This window comes from Sinohyriopsis cumingii, chromosome 6 (assembly GCF_028554795.1).
Source record: "Sinohyriopsis cumingii isolate HCF-2022 chromosome 6, ASM2855479v2, whole genome shotgun sequence".
In the NCBI taxonomy this organism is placed as follows: Eukaryota; Metazoa; Mollusca; class Bivalvia; order Unionida; family Unionidae; genus Sinohyriopsis; species Sinohyriopsis cumingii.
Window position 1 is genome coordinate 140,046,712 of NC_142966.1, and position 16,563 is coordinate 140,063,274.

The 16,563-nt window shown below is 35.2% G+C and overlaps 1 protein-coding gene and 1 long non-coding RNA gene across 2 annotated transcripts in view; both read left to right on the forward strand.

Moving 5' to 3' along the window:
• The window catches only part of LOC149798118 (uncharacterized), a 34,017-nt gene extending 24,059 nt beyond the window's left edge, over nucleotides 1–9,958 (forward strand). Inside the window, exons 6-11 of the mRNA XM_089960845.1 lie at nucleotides 1,136–1,336; nucleotides 2,008–2,151; nucleotides 2,576–3,580; nucleotides 4,460–4,580; nucleotides 4,935–5,038; nucleotides 9,513–9,958. Of these exons, the coding sequence (XP_089816971.1) occupies nucleotides 1,136–1,336; nucleotides 2,008–2,151; nucleotides 2,576–3,580; nucleotides 4,460–4,580; nucleotides 4,935–5,038; nucleotides 9,513–9,787 (1,850 nt within the window). The 3' untranslated portion in view covers nucleotides 9,788–9,958. The remainder of the gene's footprint in view (nucleotides 1–1,135; nucleotides 1,337–2,007; nucleotides 2,152–2,575; nucleotides 3,581–4,459; nucleotides 4,581–4,934; nucleotides 5,039–9,512) is intronic.
• Nucleotides 9,959–10,853: 895 nt separating this feature from the next.
• LOC149798119 (uncharacterized) lies at nucleotides 10,854–15,616 on the forward strand. Its single transcript, XR_016421961.1, has 2 exons — nucleotides 10,854–10,939; nucleotides 14,569–15,616. It is a non-coding gene; the product is annotated as an uncharacterized LOC149798119 (long non-coding RNA).
• Nucleotides 15,617–16,563: the final 947 nt, after the last annotated feature.

Here is a 16,563-nt window from a genome sequence, read left to right on the forward strand (position 1 = left end):
ATTGCTACAGGATATGTATTTGCTTTACATGTAATACAGTTCCTTCCTACGTTATTCATGTGTAATTTGAGTTAAAAATATTCTCTAAATTAATAACTTTGCGGTAAGCAGATTAAAACAAAACCCAATTCCTGTGAACTGAGAATGGAAATCAAATCCTCCACATTTGAAGATAGTATTAAACTTATTTTTCATTGATTTTATTACTTAGGATATACATGCCAAGATATAAGTGATTGTTGGACATTATTTTGAGGAATAATAATAATAATAATAATATTATTATTATTATTATTATTATTATTATTAACAATTCGTCTATAAGAACTGTGATGATGTTAATTCATTCTGATTTTGTTGCAAGAAGACCAGAATGTTTTGATGCACACCACGTACCTTTCCTATTTTCATCAAAATAGACGATTAGAAGCCATCATTTCAATTATTTATGTTTGCAGGTTTTGCCAGCTGACCCCTTCTAAATGTTCAGACTATCGTGGCTAAGATGTACAATATTAATGACAGTCAAGTTACGAAAACATTTGTGAATCATTTACAATGCATTTAGATACATCTCTGTATTCTTTTATGCTGTCACTGTTGCAGCAAACACGCAAAGAACTAAACTGTTAATCTCATCACTTGTTTTGTCATTATCTAATTTATCCCTTGTTAAAGAGTTATAATTTATTTATTTGCATTATAAAGTACGTTTTCTGCAGCTGTTAAAAAGCCATCAGAGCAGAATAGCTTTCTTTTTCTATAGAAATATATTGTATACTGTTCCCCTGCACTCAGCATTGCCTCATTTGATTTATATCTTATTATTATAAGAAGGTTGATGCTACTGTAGCGTTGAACCCAGTCGACAGTAACTGTCCATACTTCTCTGAAATTAAGATATCTTGACAAATGAAATCATAGTTTAACGTCCTTTCAGCATTATAAGCATAAACCTGAACTTGCAAAGTCAGCTGAAATGCATTCATTGATATTCGATTTAAAAATTATATTGACTGATTAGAAGCACGCAAAATGTGAGATGTGCGAATATATACACGTATTTTGCTTTATCTAAATTCATTTTTTCGACGAGTTTGATGACAAAACATTGATTCGTTTTTTTCTTCTGCAGCCATGTTATCAGGATTTAAAGTCAAGTTTTCGTTCAAGTCTACAGAAACGACTGTCTATAATGCTCCAAATATCAACCCAGGATTATACATAAACGTTATAGACTTTTCATCAGCACTAGGCGATTCTGTATCCATAGAATTAAGTGGTAATATAACGAACCCAAGAGTCATGAGTCTTTGCGAAGTCTTTGTGTTTGGAGGTATGAATTCATGTTCTACAGAAGAACTTTTCAAATTAACTTCCTCGTCTTATTCTTTCTGTTCTGTTTCAAAATTTAATATTTTTTTTTTACATCGAGGACTGCTTTGCTCACCAGAAGCAGCATAATTTGCATGCAAGTGTTTATGTAGAGCTGTACTATTTGGATGGCATACAGAGCTATTATTAGATAATTAAATGCTATTTGTTGCTTTTTTCTGTCAACCAACTAATTCATGTTCATAAGGTTAATTGATCTCTTCGGCTGTTTACTATTGACCATGCTGCACCATAAATACTTGATTATCACATCATTCCATGTTTGTACCGCTCTGGTGGCATAGTGGTTAGAGCGTCCGCCTCGGATGCGGAAGGTCGTGGGTTCGATCCCCGGCCAAGTCATACCAAAGATTTACAAAAATGGTACTAACAGCTGCCTCGCTTGGCGCTCAGCATTAAGAGGTTAGTGTTAGGACTGGTCGGCCTGGTATCAGGATAATGTGACTGGATGGGACATCATGCTACATGTCTGCGGCATGATACCCCAGTGCTAAACGTCACAATAAACTGCCACACTGCAGACATCTTAGCAATATGACTGAAAAATTATTAAAGCTACGTTTGAAAACCAAATCACACATTACATCACACATTCCATCTGTGTTGTATCAGACTGCCTTGTAAATCAGTGTGGATGGGAATGCGAGAAGTCATGTTACTGTAAATCAGCCATCGTGGGATCGGACAAAATCGAGGGAACATGTCCCGATGATGATTGTTTGGGCAATTGGACCGGAACAAATCGCCGATGTGATTGTAAGTAGACCTTTTTTGATGCTGTGCATAAGAATTCATCAGGTCCGACCAAAATGTAGTTACTGCTTGCTTGACAAATTTAATAACACTTAAATCTGTGTACAAAGTTGTATTTATATCAGCGAGCGAAGAATTAATATAAGCTTGTTAGAGTCCATCAAATATACAACCGATATAAATCACGATTTCTGATATAGTAATGCGTTCTACAAAGTAATCTCTTAATTTAGCCCAATTGCTGAAGCCTCATTTTCATAGTCACTGCAGAATGCAACTCTTTTGTCGGGAAATGCCCGAGAATATAACAATCTGCATTTAAGTGATTTAGAGAATATTTGAAGAAACCTGATTTACGAGGAAATTTAATGAATTATTTGTTATCTTTCTACCTCTCTTTACTACTTGTCGTAAATTTTTTTTTAAGACTGTCTATTAGATGGCGAGGGGAAATGCCCAGAAAGATGTCATAAATGCGACACTGGATCGTACTGTTTTCCCGAAACTGCCACTTGCTTACCGATCTGTGATGAGAACCACTGGGGACTCAAATGTTCTAGATCTTGTGGGAACTGCATTAGCGGAGACAAATGCAACCAAATAACAGGAAGATGTCCCGGCCAATGTCAAGGTGGATGGTGGGACAAAAATTGTTCTTCATTGTGTTCTTTTTGCAAGATTGGCACAAACTGTGATAAAGACTCTGGCAAATGTGAGATTTGTGAAAATGGCAAGTGGGGCGTTAAATGTGACAAATCTTGTGGGAACTGCATTAATAGGAAATGTAATATAACAGTTGGTGTCTGTGAAGATGGGTGTATGAACGGTTGGTGGGATGGATTTTGTAATCAGTCGTGTGATTACTGTGAGAATGGCACAAAATGTGACAAAGACTCTGGGAAATGTGAGATTTGCGAAGATGGCAAATGGGGAGTTAAATGCAACAAAACTTGTGGGAACTGCATTAATAGGAAATGTAACATAACAGTTGGTGTCTGTGAAGATGGGTGTATGAACGGTTGGTGGGATGGATTTTGTAATCAGTCGTGTGATTACTGTAAAACTGGTACGATATGTGACCAAGACAGTGGAAACTGTACGCAATGTCCGACCGGAAAATGGAATAGGAAATGTAGCCAGAACTGTACCTATTGTGCAAAAGATACCGAATGCTATATTGAGAGTGGAGAGTGCAAGCAGTGCCCGGATGGAAGATGGGGTAGCAGATGCAGCCAAAGCTGTGAATATTGTGCACAAGGCACCGAGTGCAATATAAGAAATGGAAATTGTCTGAAATGCGAGGCGGGTAGCTGGTCATTGAATTGTTCTTTGGAGTGCGGAAATTGTTTTGGTGATGGTGCCTGTGATATTAAGACAGCGCAGTGTATTCATGGATGCCTTACCAGCTGGCAGGGAGACAATTGCACTATAGGTCTCACTTTTTCTATTTGTTCTCATCTATTTTGTCATTTTCTTTATATCAGGTATCAAGTGTACATATTTTATGCCAAACTGCAAAATTAAAGAGATGGTATGGAAAACTCCAATGTATAAACTTTGAAGAGAAAAAAGTTGTATTTAGATCCTAAACATCTACATTTTATCAATGAAGTTGATACTTGTGATAATTGGACTACACAAGCAGGTTAACACACACACACACACAAACACACACACACACACACACACACACATATATATATATATATATATATATATATATATATATATATATATATATATATATATATATATATATATATATATATATATAATCACTGACGAAATATAATGCATGCCTAATAAATTATATATGTGCTCAAAGGCTGATGAAATAAAATTATGTCTCTGTTAATTGTACCCAGAATGCTAAGATTCTTGTTCTGGACGAAACTACTGGTTTCTATCTGATCACTCAGAGGTAAATAAAACTTCTAACAATGGCAGCGGTCTATGTCCTGGTCAGTTCTGGGTTGCCTTTCTGCCACCTTTACTCCAGGGACAGAAATGATAATATTTGATCTCCGTCTAAAATGTATTTCCAGTATTATTTCAAAATAATCCTTGTGCATACAGTAACGTGTATCGTTACATTGTGAATGAAAATGTTAACTGTGTGTTTAATATGGCGATTACTCACTACTGTATAAATACTATATGACGAAAGGATTTGTTTAATGGTCTGAGGCGTTTAAAAAAATGAAGATTAAATGTAATGCAATTAACAATGCTATGAGTTTTCGGTCCGAGAAAACCATATTCAAATTACTTTATTATTATTATTATTATTATTATTATTATTATTATTCAGCAGATTGGAAAATGACACGTGAAACGACCGTAAAAGGCGTGGTCATAGGTGTATCCGTTGGGACCGTCCTTACGTTGTGCTTGGTGGTAGCGATAGTTGTGTTTCTCGTAATTCGAAAAAGGTCAGTTTTTTTAATACTAAACGTGAGTCAACTTGCAATAAATTCTAAATATGCAATCATTATGTTACACTACGAATTATTACATAAAACTTGTCGCCTTCGAATAAATTTGCAAGTAAATATGACCTCCGTCCAGCAACTAAATTCAAAACAGATAAAGTCAGAGAGGGCCCACATATAAAACATACGAGAAAACATTGCCAAGAGCGTCTTTAAGAAGAGATTGACTTCAATAATTTACTATGCAAATATTTAGAGTAGTATTTTTAGTTTATGAATAGGAATTTTGACGTAGTACTCTCTCTTCTTGTGTTTTTTTTTTTGATAGTTACTGTCACTTGTTGCATGTTACAGACGAGAAAATACCTTGAAGAACAAAATGGAGGAAACGTCGCTACAGCAATCGAATGGTGGCAGAACCGCTGTCTATACTACTATTGTTCGCAACCGCGAAGAATGTAAGGAATTTATATTTTTCAGTAATATATATATATATATATATATATATATATATATATATATATATATATATATATATATATATATATATATATATATATACATGCTGTAGCGACCTTAGCGAGATCATATCGCTGGGGGTGGGTGGCCGAAAATGTTGGAGTTTGTTTAAAACAGATTATAATTAAAGCAGATTATTTCAAAATAAATTTGATTTTGAAGAAGAAGAAAAAAACTGTTTTTCTTTGAATATTTCACAGTAGTTTTTCAATGATATGGAAATTATATTGTCGAGGCTCATTGTCCTCATTCGCACCGTGAAAGAAGGAAACTTGAACAATCCAGAACGCAAAGTTTTTCAGCTGTTACTAAAATTGTGGTTAATCTCTCAAAGGCACAACTTACAGTGGCAGATATAAAACTTTTATCGAAATATTTGAGTTTCTTCCCGCGTCCAGAAACGCACAACCGAATTAAGCTGGAAAAGGGACACTAAAGGTTTTAGACCCCGACTGAAACTCAAAATCCATTTTGCCCTGCATCCTAACAATTAATTATATCGAGACAGCAGTCACGACCAACCTATGCTCTGAAATAAAAGTAGTTGGACCCAAAACAAATCTTAAATACAAATCTTGAAGCCTTCATCATCCCAATTGAAAACGACACTTCAACCATGCTAGCAGATATTCAGCTAGCTCAGAGAACAGAAAGGTGGCATACATTCATTGAAAGACAGAACAGACCTCACAATCAAATCTACATAAAAGGATCCGTTGTGGTCGTTATGAATATGCAGAACCCATTATCAATATTAATGAAAAGTCTTCCAAATCGGACTGATAGAACAGCAAAACAAAACTAGGTAAGCCCATACATCACCAGCGTCTGAGCAAATTTTGCGTATCCTAAGAGCCTAGCTGTACAGAATGTTCCGAAAGCGATGCTTTTGGTTGACAGCTAGACTGGAGAACATACTGGTGATTTTCAGTTGGTCAGTTGGTTTTGAGTAGATGTCTTTGTTCAGTGGTTTGTTTCTCTGATAGCCGAGGCAACACATGGGGTTAAGAAAAACTCGCTGACCTACTAAAATGTAGAAAATAATAAAATGTTCAATGTAACATAAATTATTTTAAGCTTTGATTCCACTAGAAATAGTTATGTAAATTTGTGTAAGAAAACTAAGTACAAAAACTTTTACCACGGAACAAGACCTATGAATATAATAAACAGCGGTGAACTAGGTAATGTCATTAAACATTATTTTCACATTTGCATTATCACTTTATGACATGAAAACTGCCTTCTTGTTGAATCTACGATAAACCCCACCCCAATCCTCACAGACCATGGAAATATGGTGATGCTAGGATAAGTCATTGGTTTGATAGATGTCATGCAAACTTACATGCCATGACAAAAATTGAGAATTAATTTGCAATTTCTGTAAATGCGTATTAAATAACTGGCAGCAAATTCATTAGGCAAGTAGACATAAAAATATATGCATGTTGAAAATCAATTATATTTGATTAAATGAATAGGTATCATGTTGGCATACAAAATGTAAGTTCTATCATAAATGAGCAAAATTATGTGAAGATATCTCTCTCTCTCTCTCTCTCTCTCTCTCTCTCTCTCTATATATATATATATATATATATATATATATATATATATATATAAAATGCAAAACGATGAAAGAAACAAATTAGCTAAAGAAATGCTTTATTCTCGTCTGCACGATTCAGACGTATCAGGTGATTTCTAGTATGTATACGACCTGATGAGACCTTTCAAATGGAACACGTTCGGTGTCCTATATAAATATTAAGCCAAAAAAGGACTTATCAACTTTTGCGATATTTTTGAGGAGTTTAGGAACGAAACATTACAAAACGTACCCACCACTTTATTAGACTGGATCCGTTCAAGATCAAGTGCTAGTAGAAACTGATAGAGTGGAATTCATGGTGGAATTAGTATGCTCCCACATATATATGCAAAATCAAAGAAAAAAATTATATGTATAAAAACACGTTCTCCTGTCGGAAGGCCTTGCTTACTTTGTCGAATCCCAGAAGGTCAAATCTTGCCTTGGAGAGACAATGCCACCAACGAAGTAAGGACAAAGTTTGATGGCAGGTTAAAAAAAAAAAACGATACGATACCGAATACCATGAGACGAAACCAAAATGATATATCGTATACAGACACCCATAATTCGTATGATTAGGTCATGAACCAATCCATGCCTGTAAAAAAAATTATATGAAAAAATGAGGAACATATCAGTTGGCTAGAGAAAAACTTGTTAACCAACCCCAATTTTAATGATATACATTGGATTTCAGAAGTCGATATGCTCGTACCAACACAACTGTACATCTATTTTAAAGACCATCCTCTTGCACCGGAAAAAATTGTACCACGTACAAATTATTTATTTACATTGCAATCAAAATTGCTAAATGATTGCAGGGTTACGAGACCAGGTGTACGTAAGGTTTAGACTGAATACCAAAGATTTTTCTGCGATAGTTACATAAGCTTTAAACTTTAGCTCAAAACTTGTCCTAAAACTGACAAAGATGAACAGGGCTATCTTGTTTGGACTACAACCTTGGCTAAAGACATACTTTGAAGTGAATACCCGTGTGCGACAAAGCGTATGCAAATAGAGAATCTCCAGAAGAGATCAATGGTGACTATACGACCAAATTTAAATACGTTTTGTAATAGAAAATGATAAGCCATTTGACAAGAGACATATTCTTCACGGTGACATGGTGGTATTCATTCTCTCGAACTAAAAGATCCAGCTAAAGAAGTCTATTTGGAATGTTTTTACAGTGTTAGAGCTTTTCAAATGAATGGTAGAAAATATGAAATCTATTTCAGAGTCCTGAAAGACAAATACGGTGATAAAAAGAGACTACGCATGGTTGATGCCGATTCAATGTGTATTTATTTTGGGACAACAAAAAAAAAATAAAAACAACGAAAAAAAACAACAACCCATTTACAGTGACATGAGGGCGGATGAGATCAAGTTCAACGACAATAGTGACCATTCAAAATTCAATTAGTTTATCGTAACACAAGAGTAATACAAAAGTTCCTTCAATTTTAGATGGATGAACTAAATGGCACACCAGTAATAGAGATCTGTGGGTTAAGGGCAAACAATATTCATTTCGCACTGTTAACGATAGAAAGAAAGTGTGGCCAATGAAAAACACGTGTAATAAAAAAGAACCGAAACTTTATAAATTAAATAAATTGTAATTTTTGAACATAGGTAATGTTACCAGGAAATTAATTTATTAAAGTGATGTAATGATTTAGATGAACATCATCACAATAAACAAAATAGCGTTATTGATGGATCATGATAATATTTACGTCTTTGATAATAATTTAAATAAGTGACGTTACATCTACGTCTGAAAACCGCAACACTGCTTTTGCTTTGTTTGTTTGTTTTTTGTTTTTTTTTCGACGAAGGCAATGTATACCGATAGTGTGTACTAAGCACACGGACACAAAGGGTTCGGTACAAGTACTTTATATTGGAAAGGAAAATCAAGTCTCATCAAAGTTCTTTTTCCTTGTTCTATTTCAAAGCATCTTCACGTTCTCCTTTTATTAAGTGATTTACTTCAAGCCACGTTCGTATTACCTTTCTCTCTTAGTTATAACAGACAACCAGAAAACGTGTAATCGTGTATAAAATCGTTGATTACTCAGTTATAGTAATTTCACCAATATCGATATTTGAAAGAGCCTATCATTCAAAGATGGTTTAGTTACGGGATTTGATTTGTTTTTCATCCTTTAAAGACTTATCCATTTTATACCCTGAGTCTCTCGGGATCACTTTTCCATATTTGAATAATCAATTTCTGTCGTATCTCTTGCTCCACAGAAAGGTTGGACAGATGATAAAGACCAGATCGAAAAAGTCTTTTGTATCCAATCTCCATCAAAAATAAATATACATTTTGTAACCGTTGAGAAAAATCATTTTCCATTATTGAAATACTGAGTCATAAAACTTTTCTCTCTTAATCTTTGATACAAGTAACCAATGAAGTATTTAGTTTGCATTTGGTATTCTTCTATGGTATCAACCTTCATGTATAAATCGTTCCTTATCAACTGTTAGAATAAAATATTTAAAACTGATCGTTACTTCCCGTAAATTCGAGGTCCCTACTTAATGCTCGGTTAATTGCTTCTGTAGGAATTGTCATGTATATGTTTTACAAACTTTTCATATTTTCTCATCTGAAATTCGCATTCAGTGTTGTCCAATATGGCGTGTAGCAATATGACACTCCTTGCGACAATAATTCCGACACCCCCACCCCCACCCCCCGCACCATCGTTGGTATCACACTATCACCACCTTAAACTCAATACTGAATACGTATTTTTTCAACAATTAATGATGACGTCAAACTCTTACAGGTAGGCCAGGGAATGCAGAACATGAATACGACCACATCATTCACACTAACAGTAGTACTTACGCGAACATTGGTAGAAGTCACGAAGATACCTACGGACTCGACACCCATTATGAAAACAATCAAATAACCCAATCTAGCAAGTCAGAAAAGGATGTTTATTACAATGGAGTGGAGTTGAAGAAAACCTGTGTACCGCTAGCTAACCTTCCAGATTATATCAGAAGCAATGAATGCAACTCAAACGATCTTGAAAATGAATTTGAGGTAATTTGATTTTAAAATAATGGACGACATCTTCCCGATAGTACTCTTTAGGACGCTTTGAAAGAGAAGACTGTATTAATATCTGACGTCTTTGATCCATGATTACGATTAAGGTCTGTGCCAGTTGCCGCAAGGATCCCGTTTTCGCACGAGCGTTAATTATTCCTGTTTCAGTGCTTAATTTTTACGTTCTACATAAATTGTATCATACTTCACGTGCTAATTATTTCTTTGCCAGCTGAATGTAACTGCAAAGTAATAAAAACGAATAACGATCGCGCATTAACAGATTCATCAAACACCTGGGAAGGTTATCATTCTAAATTATTACTTTTATGAAAACTTTTGAAGTGAGTATTACCGGTTCGATGACAAGTCATTTTCGTGTACAGCACATTATGTAAGTCGAGTAGCAATGAGATGACACTGTGCGTTTAAACTATTAAATCGAATGCTAGCACGGTATACAGATTAAAATAGACGCAACATAGAAATTCACGTGTGAACGAGATAATTATATATATATATATATATATATATATATATATATATATATATATATATATATATATATATATATTGAATTCAAGTGTAATTAAAACACAGCTATGAAGTCTAATAAGTTCAGTTTCTCTAACTTTAGAAATTGCCCAAGAACCCCCAATCCAGTACGACTATTGCACAGATGTCGGTAAACGCCAAGAAGAACCTACACAAAGGAATATGCGCTTGTAAGTATTTCTTCTCTGGTTATCCCTATCGCTGAAATAGAAAGGTTAATTGTTTAAATAAACTTATAATGTTTGCTCATATGTTTGATAATATCAAACGATCATGCTAATATTACATCTGAGTAAACCATAGGCCTTAAAATTTTCAGCTTCAGGTGTTCATAACGATTACTTTAGAAACGATACGTGTAGTGCATGAATTACTCGTGGTCAATCCAGAATTGGGGGTGTTGCTGTCGCCTGTTTACAATTATATTTATTGTTTATGAACCACATTTTATCCTTTTCGACCTACAGCTTCGTAAACCTGTGCAAGTTATTAAATAAAACTCACCGTTTACAATTATTTACAGATGAAGCAGCCAGGGTAGAGTTACCTCCGACCGAAGACATATCTGGCCCTGACTATGTCAATACGTGTTTTATAAAAGTATGTTTAATTAGTGTATATTTGTCACTTTTTACTTTTTGCATACTTTAAGTCTTTGTTAAAGCAATACCTGTACACATGACAATTGTATTACATCCACTGTCATCTTTAATGTAGTGTTTGAAATTTCTTTGGTCGTTCCTTGATTTTCAGTCTGATATTTCGTATACTGTAACCCGTCTCTTATCCTTGCACACTGCACATTTGAAACAACAAAATATTGTACATGCCTTAGGTAAGATAAATATTGCTGGATAATTAAATAACAATCGATTTTTTGCAATTTTGCTCAAGAGATAAATATACTACGTGTTTATAAATATCCGATTTTCGATCTTGTTGAAGTATGATTCTTCGAATACGATGATGGAAATTTGTAACGTCGCCCTCTTTTAAAGAGGGGTGGTTAATTGAGTTTGGCTGCGTTATCCAGAGGATGACCTCCCTCTGTATTATAGTCCGGCGGGAGTGAAAGAAGAATGGAATTTCAACAGAGAACTGAGCGAGAATACTGAGAAGAAATAAACAATACGAGCCCCCTTTTGACAGGGAAATAACAAATTTAATCAGAACAAATTAAAACGGTAATTCAAATTCGTTAGATTATATAAGTAGAATTTAACAGGTGTGTCCAATTAACACGACTGATTGCATCACCTTCATTCACTTTGACCGTATATCAACGTCTCCTAGTTCATCCTTCCAAACTCTAGGTTCTGCCCCTTCATGGACGTCCTGGTCCTTTAACTCTGACCTCGTCCTTCTTTCTTTCTTTCCGGTACTCCTGTCTTTGGACTGTCTCGTCCTTCTGTCCGAAAGTTGTTCCTTAAAGGATAAATGTACCCCATAAGACTGTATACTTTCTGTTCAGAGGCACATACTACAATTCACTTAATCGTTATTCAGAACCTGTGGCTATCCACACACCGCGTAAATTCTGACTTAGTACGGTAGGACATTGACCTCGCTTTCCAGCGGCAAGTCTTAAATTACCACGTGACTACTAAGTATTACCATATTAATGTACCTATGCTACTACATGTTCGATCACTATTGCATGTAATTCAAACGAAATGTAACTCATGGCATTCCTTGACTACAAGATTATCGAAGCATTACAAAATCATATATAATTAGGTAATTATCGTTAACTCACGATGTTCTGTATCGCCCTAACAATAAATGAAGTTGTTTCATATAACCCTATGAAATCTTGCACATATGAACACTTGGATAGCATGCAATCATTTCTACCAATGAACTAATAACTGTATAATTAAAAAGGTAAATTGCATAACAATTCTAGCATCAACACTTTCCAAGAAATTGAATAAAATAAATTGCATAATAACTCGAGCATCAACATATTTCCATGAAATTGAATACAGCAAGTTGCATAACAACTCTAACATCAAAGCATTTCCATGAATTGAATAACGATACATAGTATAGAAACCTAGTCATAGGAAACCCATTTTCATAAAACAAACAATCAAATAATAGAATATTACGTGAAACTAAAATTGCGTACCTCGTCGCTGTATTTTCAGGACTTGCGCGTCCTAGCATTAAACATTCTTTTCCTTTTACACGACGACCGACTGGTCCCTTTTCTCGTTTCACGAGGAAAGCACTAATCTTAGGCTTCCACGGAGTCGAGACAAAGTTTCCTCTTCTAGGAAAATTTCAGACTGAAGAATTTACACTAGGGTCGTCACTTTATAGTCAGATTGCTCTAAAGTGTACGCCCTAATTTCTTCTACCCAAGCGTAGGCAAGGGTCCCTAACCTTTCCCAAAAGAAATAATTTCTTTCATCAGATTTAGACAGCTCGGAATCTGTGTACGACAGTGCGTGACAGTTTTCCCTTTGAAAATGTGATAAGTGGACATAGGTTCCTTCCAAGCGGTTAGGGTTGGTAGCTTAAATGTTTACTTCTAAGTACCGTTTTAAGATACCCCGGTCAATTTCACTGGGTCGGAAATATTGTTCCTTTGAGGTTTACACCGACATAGGGCCAGATGAACGAAGAAAGTTCAGGGTGACCCTTCAAAAAGACTTTCCTGGCTTAATTGCGATACCTTTAATTGCTAAATGCATTCAACTTTAAATTTTCTGTACTTCAAAATTTGACACTTCACGAATTATATGTACATTCTTTATTTATGATACTAACAGTTATCGAGGTTAATTTCTATATTTGCATAAAAAAAGTATTTTCCTTTGGTCTAGTAATTAATATTTACATAATAGTTGTCGTGAAACCGACTGCAGCGACTTCTTTTCGCCTTTGATTCCTTTATATAGACTACTAAAACTTAAATTAGATCTCTACGTATCTTTCGTATATAACAATCTAGGCGAGCAAGGAATACGTTTCAGTATTCCAAAGCTGACAACTGACTTTTCATTATTTCAGATGAAATGAGACCATTACTGTCCATTCGCAATGTTACATGATATTTTATATAATTATTTTGTCAGGTACCTTGTTTTCCTCACTCTATTTGTAACATAGTGTGAAGACAGTGTCCCCGAATACTAGTATATAGATACTCCATCAAAAGTGTACAAGGTCTGCCCATTTGTCAGTACACAGGCTAATTTACAAGTGCGTCTAGAAACGATAGTATCAATATTCTTTTTCTTTATTTTAAGGATATCAGGGACAATTATGCTTACTAGGATATCAATATTCATGGCCATTGAAATATCAGTGTGATCCTTACGAGTGATAGAAACTGGAATAACCATATTTAAGATGTAATTCGAAAACACACACGCACACACACACACACACACACACACACACACACACATATATATATATATATATATATATATATATATATATATATATATATATATATATATATATATATATATATATATATATATATATATATATATGAACGAATGCAGCGTAATTTGACATAAACAACAACATATCTCACCTGATAAGACACAGATAATTGCCCTTATCTATGCAAAGTCTCAAATTGATATCGGTGTTCATCTTGAAAGTATATTTCCATGGACTAACAAGAAAACTTTAAAGAGTATAAAGTTGACATGAATTTTGGTTTCTGCCCAATGTTCTGAATTTCAAAGTGAAGAAATGCAATCAATGACGGGAAAAATGGCGGGAGTAGCTATGACTTTCTTTAAGGAAGGTCATCTTCATGGTCCGGGAATTGGACGCCATATGCCATCATGGAGATTAGTATGACAATGTGTATTGGGTATGGGCTAAAGTAGAGCATGTATACACAAATTAACAGTGCCAGCGGGGGGTGGGGGTGGTGAATCCCGCGTGAAGGCGATACATCAGTCGATGGTGTACGGTAACAAGGGTATCACGCAGGTCGATCTAAAGCCGACCAATGTCGACCAGACGGAATAACATGGTAAAGGGTCGTAACGTATGACCCTCTTAAAATACATGTACGAAACTACATCATAACGTTAGAAAAGTGATACAATATTTATGGCACCTAATAAAATCTTAGGAGATATTCTCCCTTGTATTTTAAAGAGTGTAATGTTAATGTGAATTAGGAAATATAATTGACGGATGATAAAGAATGACGAATCATCGATGTCATGAAATCCTTATTTCTCTCTTTACAGGGCTATGAGAAAGACAAAACCTACATCCCATCACAAGATAACTAACCATACATCAGACAGTTCGAATGAAATGCCAAGAATACGATCCTTTGAAATTTAAATATACCTTATTCTAACCGCTTCCAGACCACCCACAAACCTTGTATAAAATATAAGCCGTAAGGAAAAGAAAAGGACCAGGCTGATGTATGTATAAAGAACGTTTCCGCTGAAAACATGAACGATTAAAAGCCTAGTGGGCAGAATGCCTAAACCGGTCTCAGTCCAGAGAAACCTGTTGTTGAACGCGAGTTTCTGGCAAAAACAAAATCATTGCGGATGCTCAGATCAATTCAATATATACTACAGAAGGATGGATATACAAACGCAACGACATGCGTTAGGATGAATGAATAAGATCGTCATTTGCATCTATGCGGTGCAAGAATTATCCCGTGCAATATGATGGCCAAACAGTTTACTTTAATGAAAAAAAAATGAATAATCACATATCAGAAACAAGGCCACAACAACACTCGCCAACCATCTCATCTCAGCCAGAAAATTTGTTCACTCGCTTTAAATACTGGCCATTGTTTTGAGAAAGAAATGGACTGAAAATGAACGAGGCCATATAAGGATATTTTGAATACTGCAAATGTGAACATATTGAGAATTTGTCTTGAACGAAAATGTCTAGTTCAGACGTATTCTGTTTCAGCGACCATACGTCAGTTTATTTCCAGTTCGCTCAGCCTTACTTTCCTCTAGTGATATCAAGTTGTTGTTGCTGCTGCTGTTGTCATTGCTGATATTATTATTATTATTATTACGTCCTTCCACCAACTTCCCTTGCAAAGAAAGTTCGTTCTTATTTTCGGCTCCTGTGATGGATATTGTATCCGTCATGAAAAGTTCAAAGTGACAAATAATGCACTCATACAGATACTTATACCCTATGAAACCCAAAATGCTGCCAATGACGTGGATATGCCGTATACTGCTAAAGTGCTGCTAACCTGCATCTGATGTATTCGCCTAATTCATAGATAATAGATTCCATTAATGACATGTTGTTACTTATTCTGTTATTATAATGGATTGTTATAATGTAGGACCTCTTAGTTGTTATTGGATAGTTTTGCTTCTGAGTGTCAAAATGTAAATACTTCATGTCCTACGCTTTTCACTATGTATATGTCTATGTATGTATGTATGTATGTATGTATGTATGTATGTCTGTATGTGCGTGTGTGAGAGAGAGAGAGAGAGAGAGAGAGAGAGAGACGGAGAGAGAGAGCGCATTTTTTTACTGACCTCTGATTAAGACATTGCTTTAGGTCGAACTTGGGAAATGTTTTACATTTCATCTAACTGTTTTGCAGCTTTTGCCTCATTATACAATATTAGTACTTTTGGTTTGCATTCATACTATTTTTATTTTGAAGTCTGGAATATAATCTACAATTACACCACATTATGTTGACCCGGATGCGGGAGGTCGTGAGTTCGATCCCCGGCCGAGTCATACCAAACACTTAGAAGAATGGTACTAACATCTACCTCGCTTGGCGCTCAGCTTTAAGAAGTTAGTGTTAGGACTGGTAGGCCTGGTGTCAGGATAATGTGACTGGATGGGACATCATGCTACTTGTCTGCGGCACGATGCCCCAGTGCTAGACATCACTATAAACTGCATCGCTGCAGATATCGTAGCGATATCACTAAACAAAATGTTAAAGCTACGTCAAAAATCCAAATCACACACACACACACACACACACACACACTCACAAACAATTTATATTGAGGTAGTGGAAGGCCACACTATATTAAGAATGTAGAAGGAGTTACTGCCCCGTATATAATACATGCAAACAATACATCTATAACACATACAGTTATGACAACGATTTGTAAATTCAATGGGAGTTTATTTAGGAGGGGTGGCATTTTATTTGTTTATGTTTTGTATCAGGTTACATTTTACATGAATTTATATGCGATTAAACGGAA